Source organism: Salmo trutta, chromosome 40 (genome assembly GCF_901001165.1).
Source record: "Salmo trutta chromosome 40, fSalTru1.1, whole genome shotgun sequence".
Taxonomy (NCBI): Eukaryota; Metazoa; Chordata; class Actinopteri; order Salmoniformes; family Salmonidae; genus Salmo; species Salmo trutta.
This window is the reverse complement of record NC_042996.1, coordinates 15,161,048-15,178,857: the sequence shown is the minus strand read 5'-3', so window position 1 is coordinate 15,178,857 and position 17,810 is coordinate 15,161,048. Positions and strand designations below refer to the sequence as shown.

General features: G+C 43.1%; 2 protein-coding genes across 5 annotated transcripts; one reads left to right on the top strand and one right to left on the bottom strand.

The window, feature by feature from the left end:
• Nucleotides 1–4,878: 4,878 nt before the first annotated feature.
• On the top strand, nucleotides 4,879–7,338 carry LOC115180249 (protein SCO2 homolog, mitochondrial). 2 transcript variants are annotated; one of them, XM_029742189.1, is made up of 2 exons: nucleotides 4,879–5,068; nucleotides 5,977–7,338. In XM_029742189.1, exon 2 carries the CDS (start codon nucleotides 5,993–5,995, stop codon nucleotides 6,932–6,934), a length of 942 nt encoding a protein of 313 aa, XP_029598049.1. In that variant the 5' UTR covers nucleotides 4,879–5,068; nucleotides 5,977–5,992; the 3' UTR covers nucleotides 6,935–7,338. The 2 variants fall into 2 exon arrangements, with proteins under 2 accessions (XP_029598049.1, XP_029598047.1); XM_029742187.1 differs by having other exon boundaries at nucleotides 4,881–5,318.
• On the bottom strand, nucleotides 7,259–15,940 carry LOC115180248 (condensin-2 complex subunit H2). Of its 3 annotated transcripts, none has more exons than XM_029742184.1 (18): nucleotides 15,649–15,939; nucleotides 15,309–15,410; nucleotides 14,412–14,473; nucleotides 13,216–13,297; nucleotides 13,009–13,077; nucleotides 12,768–12,847; nucleotides 12,420–12,586; nucleotides 12,003–12,148; nucleotides 10,159–10,260; nucleotides 9,966–10,029; nucleotides 9,743–9,844; nucleotides 9,618–9,662; nucleotides 9,448–9,518; nucleotides 9,168–9,360; nucleotides 8,835–8,884; nucleotides 8,608–8,709; nucleotides 8,304–8,453; nucleotides 7,259–8,067 (listed from the first exon to the last, which is right to left on the bottom strand). In XM_029742184.1, the coding sequence occupies exons 1-18, from the start codon at nucleotides 15,766–15,768 to the stop codon at nucleotides 7,927–7,929; spliced, it is 1,848 nt and encodes a 615-aa protein (XP_029598044.1). In that variant the 5' UTR covers nucleotides 15,769–15,939; the 3' UTR covers nucleotides 7,259–7,926. The 3 variants fall into 3 exon arrangements, with proteins under 3 accessions (XP_029598044.1, XP_029598045.1, XP_029598046.1); XM_029742185.1 differs by having other exon boundaries at nucleotides 8,835–8,878; XM_029742186.1 differs by lacking the exons at nucleotides 7,259–8,067; nucleotides 8,835–8,884 and having other exon boundaries at nucleotides 8,309–8,453; nucleotides 15,649–15,940.
• Between the last annotated feature and the right edge of the window lie 1,870 nt (nucleotides 15,941–17,810).

Genomic DNA, 17,810 nt, shown 5'->3' with positions numbered 1-17,810 from the left:
AGACATTCACATTTAAACAGGCAGGGAAATGGAGTGTGTTCATTGCCATTAAGCTAGGTTTATGCTAACACACACACAAACACTGCAAGTCCATTTGGTAAAAAGGAGTTGTGGCTCGGAGAAAACATCAACACCATTGAAAAGGCATATCCTCTAATTGTTTTTTTGTTTCCTATTTCCACCAGCCATAGGAGCAGCTGACAGATTTGCTCCATATCAAAACACGGGCAACAGTTTACAGTCAGGTGCCCCAGTTAGCATGGGAGAGAGTGAAACTGGGTATTCCCAGCTGGAGCGAGGTTGCCCTGGGCACAAGGCAGAGCACTCTGTTGGAAACACATTGTGACCTTGTTCGACACAGCTGGGCCAGAGTTGGGATCAACAGAAGTGTCATTACAATACCCTTTCTATATTATATATCAATATTAATATGCCTTAGTACCATAGTGAGGTGAAGGAATATTATTGTACCTAAGGAGGTTCTAGTAGTGAAAAAACGTGGCAAAATATTAGGTTGGCCTAATGTGTGTAATAACTATATTTTCTGTGTTTTAAACCAGCATGGCTATAATCAATCAAATCAAATTTTATTAGTCACATGCCACGAATACAACAGGTGTAGACCTTACCGTGAAATGCTTGCTTACAAGCCCCTAACCAACAATGCAGTTTAAAAAATACGAATAAGAAATAAAAATAACTAATTAAAAAAAAGCAGTAAAATAACAATAGCAAGACTACATACAGGGGGTACTGGTACAGAGTCAATGTGCAGGGGGACCGGTTAGTCGAGGTAATGTGTACATGTAGGTAGAGTTATAAAAGTGACTATGCATAGATAATAACAGAGAGTAGCAGCGGTGTAAAAGAAGGGGTGGGGGGAATGCAAATAGTCTGGGTAGCCATTTGACTAGATATTCAGGAGTATTGTGGCTTGGGGGTAGAAGCTGTCTAGAAGCCTCTTGGATCTAGACTTCGCTCTCCGGTACCGCTTGCCGTGTGTTAGCAGAGAGAACAGTCTATGACTGGGGTGGCTGGAGTCTCTGACAATTTTTAGGGCCTTCCTCTGACACCGCCTGGTATAGAGGTCCTGGATGGCAGGACGCTTGGCCCCAGTGATGTACTGGGCTGTACGCACTACCCTCTGTAGTTACTTGCGGTCGGAGGCCGAGCAGTTGCCATACTAGGCCATGATGCAACCAGTCAGGATGCTCTCGATGGTGCAGCTGTAGAACCTTTTGAGGATCTGAGGACCCATGCCAAATCTTTTCAGTCTCCTGAGGGGGAATAGGTTTTGTCGTGCCCTCTTCACGACTGCCTTGGTGTGCTTGTTTGTTGGTAATGTAGACACCAAGGAACTTAGGATCCATTGGATGGAGGGAGAACATCCCGCTTCGCCCTGGCTTGCTGCCCTCAGCTGTCCACGTTGTGAAGAACAAGAGGAGATCATCTGGGCCTTCAGGTGTGGGGAGGTGCCTGAAGCCTGGATGTCCTCCCTCCATCCTCTCCAGACCAAGGGACCAGTCTGCCAAAGACTGCCTGGAGCTGAAGGACATCTAGTCTTACGTGCTAGTGGACGTGTGGGAGCCCAACATGGAGGCCCCGCAGAAGGTCAGTGTCCCCTTTTCTGCCTCCTCCTCGTCCCCCAGAGAGAGAAGCAGCAAACCTGGCCACATCCGGATCTGGAGGAAGGAGAGGCGCCCTGACCCATACAGCTGCTACTCCAGGTCCAGCCATGTTGAGAGGCATAGGGAGAGCGAGGTGATGCAGCCTGGCTTCTCTGGCAAGAGACACAGCCACCAGAACCGTGACCCTCACACCCACTACTCCTACCAGAGCCACATGAAGAGAACCAACAGGACCTCTGCTCCCAGCTGTCCAAGTCCCGACCCTCCCTGCTCCTCTTACGGGACGAACTTCTGGTTTCTTCCAGCTGCAACAGTAGCAGAGTTGAGCACTCAGCCTACAGCATGGTGCACCCAAGGCACTGAAATTACTTTGAATTAGATATTTTCAAATTAGTTTAATTTAGAGCTAAATATGAGTTACTTGTTGTTTAACTCTTGAGTGTCTGCCTGATATTTTCCCCCAAAAGCATGCACATATTGTTAATATGCACCTGTTGTGGATTTGTTAGATATTACCTGTTAGATACTGCTGCACTGTCGGATCTAGAAGCATTTCACTACACTCGTAATAACATCTGCTAGCCATGTGTATGTGACCAATAAAATTTGTGTGCGATCAAATAAAACATTCCTCGAACATTTGAAGATAGGCCTAAGTGGGCGATAGGCTAATATGGTTAGCAAGTATAGCGCAAAGGGAGTGCGACACAGACTGTGAAATGACCTGGATACTGCAGCCCTGTAGTCTGCTCAGCATATTAATTAAACATGGAAACCATAGAGAGGGAGAAACATATGTGTTTTACACACAGAGAGAGAGAGAGAGAGAGAGAGAGAGAGAGAGAGCGAGAGCGAGAGAGAGAGAGAGTCAATAAAGAACGAAGAAGAAGAAATGGGGTGGCAAGGAGTAGTTACTGAGAGAAAGAGAGAAGGAGGAAGGAAGTGAGAGAGACAGGAGGTGGTTGAGTGAGGGATAGTGTTGACAGAGGGAGGGAGAGAGAGATTGAGAGGAGAGGAAAAGATTGAAGAGGAAGAGAGATTTAATTACTGTTCTTGTTCCTCAGTGACCACAGTGGTTTGGAATAGGGAGCCTGCCTATTACTGTCAACACAGCAGGGCCAGAACACAAACTCGCACGAACACACACACACGCGCACCTATGCACAGCACACACATGCACAGCACGCACACACAATACCGAACCCACACACTAGTACCTAAATTGACTTCTAAAAGCCAGATCTGACTTCATTTTCCAAACTATAACAGAACAGACTATTCCATTTGTGTTAACATAGAATACTGCCACGCACCCTGTTTCCTGATGGTGAGCTCACTGGACATTAAGAGGTACATTTTCCCCTTGAATGTCACAAAAAGTCTCCAAAGCACCGTAATATCCCCTTTATATACAATAACATGCAAATGATCTGAGCCATTGAAAACAACCCGAGACAGTTAGATAAGAGATGTCTGTTGAGTGCAGGGCTGTAGTGGGAGGGCATGGGTGGGCGGGGTATTAGGGTGAAGGGATTTATCTAAGCTGTTTTCACCTTTGGCTAGGAGAGAGCAGATATACACACACACACATTGTTTTTGGTCTTGGCTAACACTGGTCCTCATGGCTGTAGTTTGTCTCATCTATAGTGGGGGGGGGGGGGGGGGGGCTGCTTTTGTTCATTGATTTGATTTCCTCTAATCATAGTTCTGGATCTGACAGGGCTCATTAGTGTGTGTGTGTTTGTTTCCGCCCCGGAGACCAAGGCAGAGCGGCCTGAATAACATTAACATTTAAAGCAGCACACTAATAACAGTGCAGCATAATAATCACCACATTCATTGCATTACAGCTACGCAGCTACACCACATAATGCCTCTTATAACAACAAATGGCCTCATAACAAATCACTAACATAAGCCCAGTAATTACCTAACATCTTAATATCAAAACACTAAACATTAGAGAGACTACACAATCCAGCTTTGCATGACTTAAATTAACTCTACCACACTAGTTTTTATTCATCAGCAGACTCAGACTCAATTTACATGATCTAGTTATTATAGCCTGGGTACTGCTTGGGGGCATTTACATTTGCGTTTATTACTGTAGAACAACACAATGCATCTTACCACAAGGCCTGCATTGTACTATGCACTAGATGCACCACTACCACATCGGTAGAAATATTTAAATTCGTTTTCATTTGAAAGAAAAACATATCCTCTGTCTCTTTCTCATGGGATAAGAAAGAGATGAAAAACAGCCTCAGTCATATATTACAACTCCAGTGAAGAGTGATGAAAAGAGAGAGAGAGGGGAATAGATTATAACAACTGGAGAGAGAGAGAGAGGGGAGAGGGAATATGGGCCAGAGTTGAGTTTAGTGACCAAAGCTCAGTGAGGTGGTGAGAGAGAAACTCTATAATAATAAAATCAAATGTTATTGGCCGCATACACATAGGTATTTTGCAGATGTTATCGCGAGTGTCGTGAAATGCTTATGTTTTCCGATCTCTAACAGTGCAGTAATACCTGACAATACAAAATAAAACACGCAAATCCCCCAAAGGAAAAGAAAGGAATGAAGAAATATAGAAATATTAGAACGAGCAATGTCAGAGTCCGGAATATAAATATACAATATATGTATATGATGGTGTGTATTGACATTATGGACAGTATATATAATATGACTCATCCAGTGGCGCACGCACAAATGTACACGCACACACCGTAGTATAAAAACACACCACTAATATAAGCATGGAAAAACACTGTCTGGAAGTGAGCTCAAGTGAATACGTTTTTTTTTAGCTCTATTTTTTATTTTTTTACCTGTTGCCCTTTTCAGATGATCTCTTGAACCATGGAAGTATCTAACCATGCAGACATGACCGATGAAATCATTGGATATGCAGCACCAACAAATTACCTACACGTGAAAGAAAGAAGATAAACTGAAGGAATTCATGTACATTTGAACTCTTGTGAACTCTGCAGCATGTAGGAGAGACAACAGCACCACCTAGTGGAACGTCTAGGACAGAAACAGAGATATACACGAATCTGCCGATGTTACTTCAACATGTAAAAAAAAAAAATTGAACTCTTTTGTAAAAGCACAATTGTCAAACACATTTACCAATTGTTGTATTGTTCATAATAGTCGTTTTTGTTTTGTTTTGTTTATTTATTACATATCGTTATTGTCGAATAAACATATCTGAAAAAACGGTGGACATGTAACATCAGTATCACATAAGCAGTGTGTGCATGTAAAGGTCGACCAGCCAGGAAGTTGAGGTAGCTAGCCAGCTATGTTATCCGTTTTGCCATCATAATGGGATATTACAAGATAACCTGCATGTTGTATGAAAGCATGACTACTTTTAAAGAGTTCTGTCATTACGCATAAAAACGTCTGCATCTAAATCAGGTAGGTTGTAGGCTTAGCCAGATAGCCAGCCACTCAAGCTGGACATAATGATGCAGTTTAGCTTGAGTCGCCTATTACTAGTCAGTTTCTTAACCTGTATTGTCTTGGTAGTAGTGCTGTGTGGTATAGTTTGACAGGGCCAGGACAATTACAGAGCTAAATCCTGTGGTGTTATTAGACTGAATGATCATCAAGGACAACAACCACCTGAGCCACTGCCTATTCACACTGCTATCATCCAGAAGGCGAGGTCAGTACAGGTGCATCAAAGCTGGGACTGAAAGATAGAAGCTGTTTCTCAATCTCAAGGCCATCAGACTGTTAAACAGCAAACACTAACTTTGAGAGGCTGCTGCCTACACTGAGACCCAAACACTGGACACTTTAATATATGGATCACTAGTCACTTTAAACAATGCCACATTAAAATGTTAACATCTTACATTACTCATATCACATGTATATACTGTATTTTATACCATCAACTGCACCGTGCCTATGCTGCTTGGCCATTCTTATATGTACATATTCTCGTTCACCCAATTAGATTTGTGTGTATTAGGTAGTTGTTGGGGAATTGTTAGATTACTTGTTATATATTACTGCACTGTCGGAACTAGAAGCACAAGCATTTCGCTACACTCGCATTAACATCTGTGTATGTGACCAATACAATTTGATTTGAATGGGCTGGTATGCCTTGGGAACACAGTTTACATTCTCACTTTTCTGGTTTCTCCTAGTTACCACAGCCACAAAGTCAAAATTGGCTATATCTTAAAGCATTTTTTAAAAATTAGGTTAGGTTTAACACTCACATTTTAAGAAGATAAATTGTAGACATAGACAGGGTTTGTGGCTCTGGTGACAGCCCTTTATTCTCAACCCCCCCCCCCCCCCCCCTCTAGGTTTGCTGGGGGAAGTATGCTGTGTCTGGAGAGAAGGATGCTGGGACTTGTAGGCTTCATAGGGGGTGACCTCCACGCTACGTCTGGGAGACTCCTGAGATGCACCTTGAGGTCTTCAGCAGTCCAACAGACTTCTGGCTCCACACACTACCCCCAGAGGGTGTGGCTCTCCTCACAGGCACCCATCTGTGGACCCCATACACCTAAACATTTTACAAACCCGCAACAGACACTGGGGAGTTCCCGTGGCCCCTTCTCCCTCCCCCTTTTCACCCAGAGGGTCGCCCTCTCCCAGGGACCCAACACCTCCACAGCCAAGATCAGGCTGCGAACACGGCTGGTGGTCACCCTGCTGTTCGGCGGAGGACTGCTTGGCACCTGGTGGTACGTGCGTAACGAGAAGCAGCAAAATCACAGAATGCAGCGTATAGAGCAGTTGAAAAAGGTGGCCCTGGGCCAGGGAGACTTCAGCCTCCTCGACCACAGGGGGCACCGCAGGACCAAGAGAGACTTCCTGGGTAGCTGGGTGCTCCTCTACTTTGGCTTCACCCACTGCCCTGACATCTGCCCCGATGAGCTGGATAAGATATCTGCTGTGGTCAGCACTCTGGACAAGGACCCGTCTCTCCCCGCGGTCCAACCACTGTTTGTGACGGTCGACCCGGAACGAGACGACGTGGCGGCCTTGGAAAGATACGTGAAGGACTTCCACCCCCGGCTGATCGGCCTGACGGGTACTCCAGAGGAGGTAAAGGTGGCGGGGAAGGACTACAGGGTGTACGCCAGCCCTGGACCTAAGGATGAGGACGGGGACTATATAGTGGACCATACCATCCTCATCTACCTGGTCAACCCAGATGGACTGTTCCTGGACTATTACAACAGGATGAAGGATGATGTGCAGATTGCTGAGAGCATCAGGAACCATATGAAGAGCTACGTCAAACTCCCTGAGTGAATGATGGTAACCACTCCAACAAGACTGTATCAAAAGACCTATAGTATGTTACACTTAAGCTGAACCCAATGTCCAGATAACAATAATCCTCCATCAGAAATGAGGCCTTGTGAATTATTCTCAGACCAGACTGGACCACAACAATATGGACGCTTCATCGAGGCTATGATTCTGTGTTTGAAATAAATTGTTTTTGTTCGACACCGATAATGGTTAAGATATGAAATTGTCTTTATACTAGTCTTTTGTCAAGGGCACTACAATCACTAGTATACAGTCACTAGTAGGTGTTGCAATATTGAAAGTGTCTTCATGTAATCTTAGTAAAATCTACGTGCTCGTTTTATTTTTACACATTTTTGGCCATTGTAAAAAAAATAAAAATAAAAACATTTCCTTACAAACCAGTGAAACAATTTCCCAATGTAGGTTGTTCTCTTGAATGAAAGAAAAATGATCACGTTTTTCTTAAGTCCTCTCATCTGATATAGAAAATGTATGAGTTCTACACCACTTGGACAAACATGTAAATAAAAAGCAACGTATACAATTGTCATGGATACGAAGGCAAACATTGTGAACAGGGTGATAATTCTTAGGGTCAGTCAACACTACCAACATACCCTGAGTGCCACATCTGGTAAATATATTGTGTAGATGCAGGTGAATGAGATAAAAAAGAGATTATTTCTCTTGACAGAACCAGAGGAATACACAGACATGATATACACAGACAAGACATACAGAGGACAGAGACACCAAAGATCAAACAATACACAGGAGGTTGAAATGAAATAAGAGCAAGTACGTGAGGAGAGAATGGGTGCAGCCAGGTTGTTGATAGAGCAGGTCAGTACTAGTGGTCCGGTAGGCACAAGTGGCGTCACACACAGGAGAGGGTACCACGTATCAGAGTAATGGGTCTCTAGTCCCCACTGAGTCTGTAGGAGGCAAGAGCCCACACACACACACAGGATCAGGAGATGAATGGGTCATATAGGGTCGAATGTTGCTGCAGGGGCTTTCTTGAATCGATGGTTAGCCCGGTGTTTGCTGAGCAGAGTGAGTCCCATGGTGTCGATGCTTTCCTCGAGATCCTCACTCCTGTCTATCTCCACTGTGTAGTCGTTGGCCTGAAGAGGAGAGCATGATGATAACCTGATAGCACAGTGTCCTGATGGTAGAGTAATGGAGTTGCTGTAGACAAATACACCTTGTACTAGAAGCTATCAAACTAATTTGTCATACAATAAAATCAAGTATCTCTAAATATCAAGTGTTCAGTGTCAAGACTAAACTCCAGACAGTGGCTGATTACGCTCGATAAGATTGTGCTGTATTCAATTCATTCAATCACACACACACTCACCAGTTGAAGGGAAGCCAGCATGTACTTGCAAGCCTCGAAGTTGTCCATGTTGTGGACTATAGAGGAGAAGGTCCTCCTCTGGCCCACACTGCTCAACGCTGCAACGATCCTGTCCCCATAGTCATGGATGTCAAACGTAGCACGCACCTCCTAGAGACATGGGGTCAGGAGGTTTAGCCAACAGATCACATCACGCCACACTAGAAATCACCAACGGGGTGAACAATGATATCATTTTTTATTAGAATAGAAAAAATACTTGATCTACAGCAAAATGTCTGGAAAGTATGTCATTGAATCTTACCTGATAGGTGAGTTCCGGTCGTATTTTGTCCTCCCATTCCTTCACTCTTTTCGACAGTGCCGTCTCCTGGGCATAACCCTGGGAGTTCACCAGGAACTGCTCCTGAAATATGAAGGGGGGGGGGGGGGGACAACATCAGTGACTAGCTACACAGAACCCTGTAGTGTTTCTGGCTGGAACATGACCCAGAAAGACTGGCTCATTGAGACCTGCCTGTGTATACGTACCACACTCTTCTTCACCAGGTCTTCGTAACTCAGTCCGTCCATGTCTGCCCCTTGCAGCAACATTGTAAACATACTCAGAACTATACCATCTTTGCCTAGGATTGCCTACAGTGTCTTAAAACTTTCCTGAGTGGTCCACAAAGTGTTTTTTACATCTGTGTTTTGTATTGTCAAGTAACATATCATTGTGGAGTGATACTAATACATTAGTTCAACTCTACAGTCACAGTCGAGACTCATGGCTCTGTTTACACCTTGCCTTAAAATATGTGCAGTTAATAGCAGGTGTGAATGTGGTCTGAGAGATAGAAAGACAGACAGGACAGTGTCTACCTGGTACGAAGTCCTGTCCACTCAGGAAGTCAGCCGGGGCTTCATCAGTCAAAGGGTCATGTTCGTTGTCAGAGAGGTCATCGAGCAGGCCTAGCAGGTCGTGGTGTCTGAGGCCCTCTAACTCCTCCTCCCTCTCTTCTCTCTCGTCCAGCTGCAGGTACGTCCTCAGCTCCTCGTCAGACACAAACACACCCTGTAAGGGCAAAAGGTTGTATGTTCAGTACATAAAAACAGCAACAAATGCATTGTGCAGCATGACCATAGCAGTACAAACACATACTGTTTTTCCAAGAATCCTCTTCCGGGTCTTCAGCTTGTCTTTCATTTTACTCATATAGATGTAGTTCAAGTCTGTAACAGAAACACCACTTGCTGTAAGCGCCAAATAATAGAGGGTTCAAAAGATAACGCCTCCATCTCCTGTCATTTAGTTATGAGATCCACCCTTACCTGTATACGTGGGTCCATTCTTTAGCCTGGGTTCACGGGGGTCATCTGCAAAAAGAGGAGGCCTTTGTCAGGTATCTTCCATCCTATTCACAGTCTTCATAAAAACAACAGCACACACTACTTACAGGTGCCAGTGTACCAGGTCCAGAAGTCTTGCAGCGCAGAGGGGCCTTTCCTTTTCCGCTTCCCAGAATCACCCAAACCCGGAGGAACCTTATAACATCTTCCTATGGTGAAAGAACACACATTTAACACAGACAGGCCCCCTCATAGAAAATACACTGATATCCTCTCAGTGAGTAAGAGTCAGTTGGACAGCATCTCATCGATAGGAAAATGTTTCCTCACCTGTTTTCAGAGGCTTGTCCTCGCCGACTGTATCATAAAGGTCATGCAACATCCACATGTTTGCCTGCATCGCAACAATCATCACATCACAAAGACAAAAAAATATATATGTGCGTACCAGAATGGCTATTTTCCATCTGGAAACGTATGGTGGTTTATCCACCGTGTCTGTGGTTGTGATGGGTAACCGTACCGTCTGGGCCCTCTCCTCCTCCTTCCTCTGTTTCTTCTGCTCCTCCTCAGAGAGCTGCTGGACTCCTCCCCTCTCCCTCAACACCCTCCCTTCACTGAGGGCCTGGGAGAGAACAAGTTAGAACACACTGATACAAGACATCAATAAACAGAACACATGATAGTACAAAATCGTACACAATTCAACACAAGGTCCCATAAAAGGGCTACAATAAAAGCTGCAATGGAACTAGGCATGTGTGAAACCTACGGTTCCTCTGCATGCATGCATGCATGCATGCATGTAATGTATGTATGCATGTACAGTGCATTTGGAAAGTATTCAGACCCCTTGTCTTATTCCACATTTTGTTGTGTTTCTGCCCAAATTCAAAATCTATGAAATACCCCATAATGACAAAGTGAAAAAAATGCTAAATTACAAAATCATTTCTCTCAACTCAATTGTTTATTCTCAATTTTTAGAGTAAGTGTAACAGATAAGTAACACAAAATGACAATTATATAACATTTTTGGCCTTTCAAAAATATTCAGTGACCAATATAGCCACCCTTATTTTCAATAACAGCCATGAGCCTTCCATCCATGGAGTCTGTCAGTTTCTTGATCTGTTCACGATCAATTTTCGCTGAAGCAGCAACCACAGCCTCCCAAATGCTGTTCAAAAAGGTGTATGGTCTTCCATCACTGTAAATCTCACGTTTGCGAAGGGCCCACAAGTTCTCAATAGGATTTAAGTCAGGTGAGGAAGGGGGGCAGGTCATTATTCAGGCATCTTTGAGGGCCTTGCTGGCTAGCCAAGCAGTGGAGTACTTGGATGCATGTGATGGAGCATTGTCCTGCATAAAGATCATGGCCTTCTAGAATGCTGAGGACTTCTTCCTGTACCACTGTTTGACGAAAGAATCTTCCAGAAACTGGCAGTAGGTTTGGGAGTTGAGTTTCAGTCCATCTTCAACCCGAAAAGGTCCAACTACCTCATCCTCAATGATAGCAGCCCATACCAGTACCCCTCCTTCACCTTGCTGGCACCTGACTCAAGTTGGTGCCCTGTGTCCGTTACTGATCCAGCCATGGGCTCATCCATTTGGTCCATCAAGAGTCACTTTCATTTCATCTGTCCATAAAACCTTTGAAAAATCTGTCTTCAGGTATTTCTTTGCCCAATCTTGACGCTTCAACTTGTGAATCTTATTCAGTGGTGGTCTTGTTTCAGTCTTCTTGACCTTGGCCATGTCTCTGAGCACTTGACACCTTGTACTTCTGAACACTCCAGGTAGGTTGCAGTTCTGGAATACGGTGGCACTGGAGGATAATGGGTTCCTGGTAGTTTGACGTTTAATTATTCTCAAGTCTTTTGCAGTTAATTTGCGCCTTTTCTTCCCGATGCGTTTTTTGCGCCCCAGTTGACTATTCGCAACAAAACGTTTGAATGTCCGGTGGTCACACCTCAATAGCTTAGCTTCTTAAAGAGTGTCGCATCTGTCTGAAAGGCATTTTACATTTTTGGTTTTTCAGTGTCAGTTAAATTTATTTTTTGGCCCATTTTACATGAGGTAATGAGGCTGCCTAATAATTATGCACACCTTTATATAAGGTGTTATTCACTTTCGCCACACCCTCCCTCATTACACAAATACATATCACCTGAAAATGATTAAATCCAATAAGCATTCAAGTTTATATGGTTTGGAGTTCGAAAATGTGAATAGAAACAATGACAAGATCAGAATACTCACTTGCCTAATAATTGTGCACGCAGTGTATATCTATATATTTATATATATGTGTAGGAGTATGTGCGTGTGTGTGTGTGCAAGAGAGAGATATTTTTACGTTCCTACCTGGTGTCTGTCGATATGTTTCTCAGGTCCCTGGTCCATCTCCATCCCGTTGTCCTCTAGGGGCAGGAAGTTCTCCGCATCGGCATCACCACCATCGTCCCCGGCAACGCCCGACATGGCATCCCCTGATGCAAGCTCTGCGTCATCTGGACACACAACAACAATAAGGATGTCAGCACCCGGCCATAGCTTAGAAATCCGCATTAAAGAACTGTATATTCCATTTCAGCTGGTCCTGGCAACATGGTATGGGATTTAGTGCTCTGTTGGAGGCAAAACACATCACAAACGTGTTTGTGTGTTTTCTATGATCAGTCGGCTGTTTTGGCTTGACTACAGTTGTGTACAGTGTATAGACCTAGACACAGTAATGTACAACTGTCGATATACTGTATCCATCTCTAAATGCCTCTCTACCTTGGTGCCCGAACAGGGTGATAGGGGCCAGGGGTGCGTCAGACAGGGCGTCCCTGAGGAAGTGGGACTGAGAGGAGGCCAGGAAGAGACGGATGATACCCAGGGCGTCCGGAGTGAACGTGTTCATCCTGAAGTCCTTACAGCTGCCCAGCACCTCTCCTTTCTGACTGCAGCACATACAAACAGGGCACACACACACACAAACATTGATACGACAGCCGTCTGCAGTAATGTGTTCCATCAAAAAGTAAGGCAGCTACATACGGCAAGGCTTACAATGTTTCATAGTTATTCTACAGAAGAGTTCATCATGTTGAGGGCGGTTTAGGCCGTGGACTTGGAACCCACCTGATGAGAAGCAGCTTCTGTTTCTCAAACGCCTCAGGAGGAATCAGAGACTCGGGGGGAAGAGGGGCCACGTTCACATTCTAAGGAACACACAGGACAATCATTTACACAGATAGAATTATGGACACACACACACACACACACACACACACTTTAGTCTGATTGAAACGCCAATCAATATATTGTACATTCTGAGGGGGCATTTATAAAGGGTTAAATGTTTCCAGAGGGGGACACTCACTGTGTTGGCCTCATTCTTCATCTCTGACTGCAGTGAGACATCTGTTGTATCCTGGTCTAAGGAGTCAAACTGGGGGAACAACAAACATCAGTCAAATCAGGTGATAACAGTGTTGGGCCAGAACTAAAGCCTGCTACACATCCTAGGGCCCTCTTTGGCTAGGGTTCCCTAGCCCAACTGTCACCGTCCCCAGCTCCACACTCTTACCCCACCGTCATCCTCATTAGCATTGTTGGATGAGGCCCCATCCGTGCCATCCTCTCCAGATGTCACTGCTTGTTTATCTTTTCTGAAAATGACAGGTACAAATCCCTTTAACTCAATGGGAAAGGAAGTGAAGAAGCAGAGCAGCATGAAGACTGGTGGCTTGAGTGGTGCTGTGTGTGTTCACAGGGAGCGAGGCAGGGTACAGTGCCTTCCGAAAGTATTCACACCCCTTGACTTATTCCACATTGTGTTGTGCTACAGCCACAATTCAAAATTGATTAAATCGAAAATGTATTTATGAAGCCCTTTTTACATCAGCCGATGTCACAAAGTGCTAAACAGAAACCCAGCCTAAAACCCCAAATCGTTTCAGCCCCTCACCCATCTACACACAATACCCCATAATGACAAAGTGAAAACATGTTTCTAGACATTTTTGAAAATGAAATACAGAAATGTATCTAATTTACATAGGTATTCACACCCGGAGTCAATACATGTTAGAATCAGCTTTGGGAGTGATTACAGCTGTGAGTCTTTCTGGGTAAGTCTCGAAGAGCTTTGCACACCTGGATTGTACAATATTTTCATATTATTCTTTTTTAAATTCTTCAAACTTTATCAAGTTGGTTGTTGATCATTGGTAGACAGCCATTTTCAGGTCTTGCCATAGATTTTCAAGCCAATTTAAGTCTACTATAACTAGGCCAATGCTTTGTCTTCAGGACATAAAGTTATTTTATTTGACATAATTGTTTGCAGTTTTACTTTAGTGCCTTATTGCAAACAGGATGCATGTTTTGAAATATTTATATTTTGTACAGGCTTCCTTCTTTTCACTGTCTTTCTGTGTTTGAAATTCACTGCTCGACTTTGGGACCATACAGACAGTTTTATGTGTGTGGTACAGAGATGAGGTAGTCATTCAAAAATCACAATAAGCACATTTTTACTCCTGAACTTATTTAGGCTTGCCATAAATGGGTTGAATACTTATTGACTCAAGACATTTCAGCTTTTAATTTCTTATTAATTTGTAAAAATTTCTAGAAACATAATTCCACTTTGAAATTATTGGGTATTGTGTGTAGGCCAGTGACAAAATCTCTATTTAATCCATTTTTAATTCCGGCTGTATCAACTAAATGTGGAAAAAGTCAAGGGGTGTGAATACTTTCTGAAGGTACTGTACTTACTTCTTGTTTCTGTCGTTGATGTAGTCCAGAGTTTGGTACACCAGGTTGTACAAATGCTCCACCTGAATCAAACAATAATAACAAAATAATACATTTTAATAAAGTGTTTCCCCTATATTCATTTAGCAGCGGCAGCCAACTAAATCGTTGCCTCCCCCCAAAAATTTGATAAAAGAATTATATGATTTTGTTTTGAAAATAATTTGAGGAATGGAAAAACTTTGTATAAACTGAAACCACTTAAGCCAGATATAAACTGTGTAGAAAAGATAATGGACCTATACGTTTAAAAAAATATATATATAATCTTTGAGAACTAACAATCAAAATAAAAACTAGACAGCCATGCAGTTGACTAGACAGTTGATTGTGTTATAATGTTTGAGTCACTCAGATAGATTGCATAAGCCATGGCAAAAAGTGTAGAATTGCAGAAAATTAACATTAAAACTGCAATTTATCTCAGCCCCATGGCAAAATGTGTAGAAGAATTGAAGGAAATTAGCTTTAAAACTGAATGTTCTCTCTCTCAGCCTGTCAGCCCCTTGACAAGATGTGTAGAATTGCAGGAAACTAGTTTTAAAACTGTAAAATTCTCTCTCCAGCCCATTTCAAAGGCCTCGATATAATGTTGGTCAGAGACAGCGCCATTGACCGCACCCACAACCCCCCCACACCAACTTTGCTGGAACAAATCCTAGGGGAAACACTAATAATAATAAATGTTATCTGTAACGTGCTTTTCAAAAACTCAAGGTGCTAACAATAATGTAGTTATACCACAGTTGAGATCAAATTAATTATCGTGGATCACATAGTTACTTTTGGACAACAAGTCAGGAATATTATATGAAACCAGCCTATGATGTTCTTCTTTTCTACCAAACAACTTCTCACCTTCTTGCTGTAAATGCATGCTGAGCCTTGTATGAGCAGCGCTGCCTCTGCAAAGTTCAGAGTGGTTTTGCCCCCATCGAACGAGATACAAATCTCATCCAACTGCCAGACCAGAGAGACAATATGACAGTGGTAAATGCAGTGTATATCAACGTGTGAGAGGACAAGCTTTCTTAACAGTCTACTCCAGCCTTGGTCTGTGTGATTTTCAACCCAGTTAGTGACTCAATTCAAGGCTGTGTTTGTGTGTTGACACACAACATTGTTGTTAATACAGTACTTTAAGTCTATTTTGTTTACATGATTTGCCCCATAATGCATGCCACGGGCTCATTCCTACCTCCTCCAGATAATCTGCCAACTCCGAGGCCACATCAATGTCCCAGTTTTTCGTGAGCTCCCGGATAGGCTGCAACAAATGGGTGAATCGAGTCTCCACTGTGTCGTTAAGGCTTAACATGAGAGATCAAATCATGTCAGATTTGAATCGGTGTGATTTTTAGAAAAACTAACACTAAACTCAGTAGCTATCTACAAAATAGATTGGTTGGCATTTAGCTATCTAGCTAGCGAACGTTTAACGTCACAGAAAAGTATAATTTTGTTTATATAGTTGTTAACGTACTAACCGGGGCTGCAGGTAGCCAAGTGGTTAGAGCGATCTTGCAACCGAAAAGTTGCAAGATCGAATCCCCGAGCTGACAAGGTAAACGTCTGGCAGTTAACCCACTGTTCCTAGGCCGTTATTGAAAACAAGAATGTGTTCTTTAACTGACTTGCCTAGTAAAATAACCTACTAGTAGTACTGACGTAGGTAACATTAGCCAGCTACCAAAATGTTTTAACACAGACATACATTAAATGCTATTACACTCACAATCACTGTAGGCGTTGATTCACAGAATACGAAGGTGACCCAAATATTTAATGTGTTGGTAAACTTTGGAGCACTTTCAAAACATCCGCGCGTCCACCATTTTATTTTATATTAGCGCGAGATTTGTCTTATTCGCCGACTAGTTTCCTCTCTGACGTCAGCGTCAACAGAGCCAGGGTTTGCTGCCATCTACTGGCGGAAGTACCACTAAAAAACAACCTGTACCCTTTTTTTATTTCTCCTTTATTTAACGAGGTAGGTTAGTTGAGAACAAGTTCTCATTTACAACTGCGACCTGGCCAATATAAAGCAAAGCAGTGCGACACAAACAACAACACAGAGTTACACATGGAATTAACAAGCGTACAGTCAATAACACAATAGAAAAAAAGAAAGTCTATATACAGTGTGTGCAAATGGCGTGAGGAGGTAAGGCAATAAATAGGCTATAGTAGCAAGTAATTACAATTTAGCAAATTAACACTGGAGTGATAGATGTGCAGATGATGATGTGCAAGTAGAAATACTGGTGTGCAAACGAACAGAAAAGAAAAACAATATGGGGATGCCGTAGGTAGATTGGATGTGCTATTTACAGATGGGCTATATACACCTGCAGCGATCGGTTAGCTGCTTGGATAGCTGATGTTTCAAGTTTGTGAGGGAAATATAAATCTCCAGCTTAAGCGATTTTTGCAATTCGTTCCAGTCATTGGCAGCAGAGAATTGGAAGGAAAGGCGGCCAACGGAGGTGTTGGCTTTGGGGATGACCAGTGAGATATACCTGCTGGAGCGCGTGCTACGGGTGGGTGTTATGGTGACCATTGAGCTGAGATAAGGCGGGGCTTTACCTAACATAGACTTATAGATGACCTGGAGCCAGTGGGTCTGGCGACGAATATGTAGCGAGGACCAGCCAACGAGAGCATACAGGTCGCAGTGGTGGGTGGTATATGGGGCTTTGGTGACAAAACGGATGGCACTGTGATAGACTGCATCCAGTTTGCTGAGTAGAGTGTTGGAGGCTATTTTGTAAATGACATCGCCGAAATCGAGGATCGGGAGGATAGTCAGTTTTACTAGGGTATGTTTGGCGGCGTGAGTGAAGGACCCTTCTCACCAAAAGATGGAGCACTTGGATTTTATATTTACAAACCATCCTTGAATAAGTGTGATGATGTTCGATACTTGTGGCCAGTAAGGCTGCGTTTACACAGACAGCTCACATCTGATATTTCTCATAATCAGATCAAATATCTTGTCAATCATTTCAACGTGTTTATATCAGAATGTGGCTGCCTGTGTAAACGCAACCTTGGTTATCGTTTTGAAATCAAAGGAGCACCTGTGTGTCATATTAACCACTTCTGATTTTTTATCGAAATACCAAAACAGCCAATGTGTTGTCTCTCTTGTCTCTCGTGATGTGTGTTTTGTCCTATATTTATATATATATATTGTATTATTTGTAATCCCAGCCCCCATCCCCGCAGGAGGCCTTTTGCCTTTTGGTAGGCCATCATTGTAAATAAGATTTTGTTCTTAACTGACTTGCCTAGTTAAAAAAGCTAACATTTAAAATGTAAAATATCAGCAATGCAACATTTCGTTTTATGCAAAACTTC

Excerpts from the sequence above, each read along its gene's own strand:
- LOC115180249 (XM_029742189.1), top strand. The coding sequence starts at position 5,993 with ATGCTGTGTCTGGAGAGAAGGATGCTGGGACTTGTAGGCTTCATAGGG.
- LOC115180248 (XM_029742184.1), bottom strand. The coding sequence starts at position 15,768 with ATGTTAAGCCTTAACGACACAGTGGAGACTCGATTCACCCATTTGTTG. Across the intron at positions 8,710-8,834 it reads ACCTGGTGAAGAAGAGTGTG|GAGCAGTTCCTGGTGAACTC; the intron begins GTACGTATACAC and ends TTCATATTTCAG. Across the intron at positions 8,454-8,607 it reads GACCGGAACTCACCTATCAG|GAGGTGCGTGCTACGTTTGA; the intron begins GTAAGATTCAAT and ends CCATGTCTCTAG.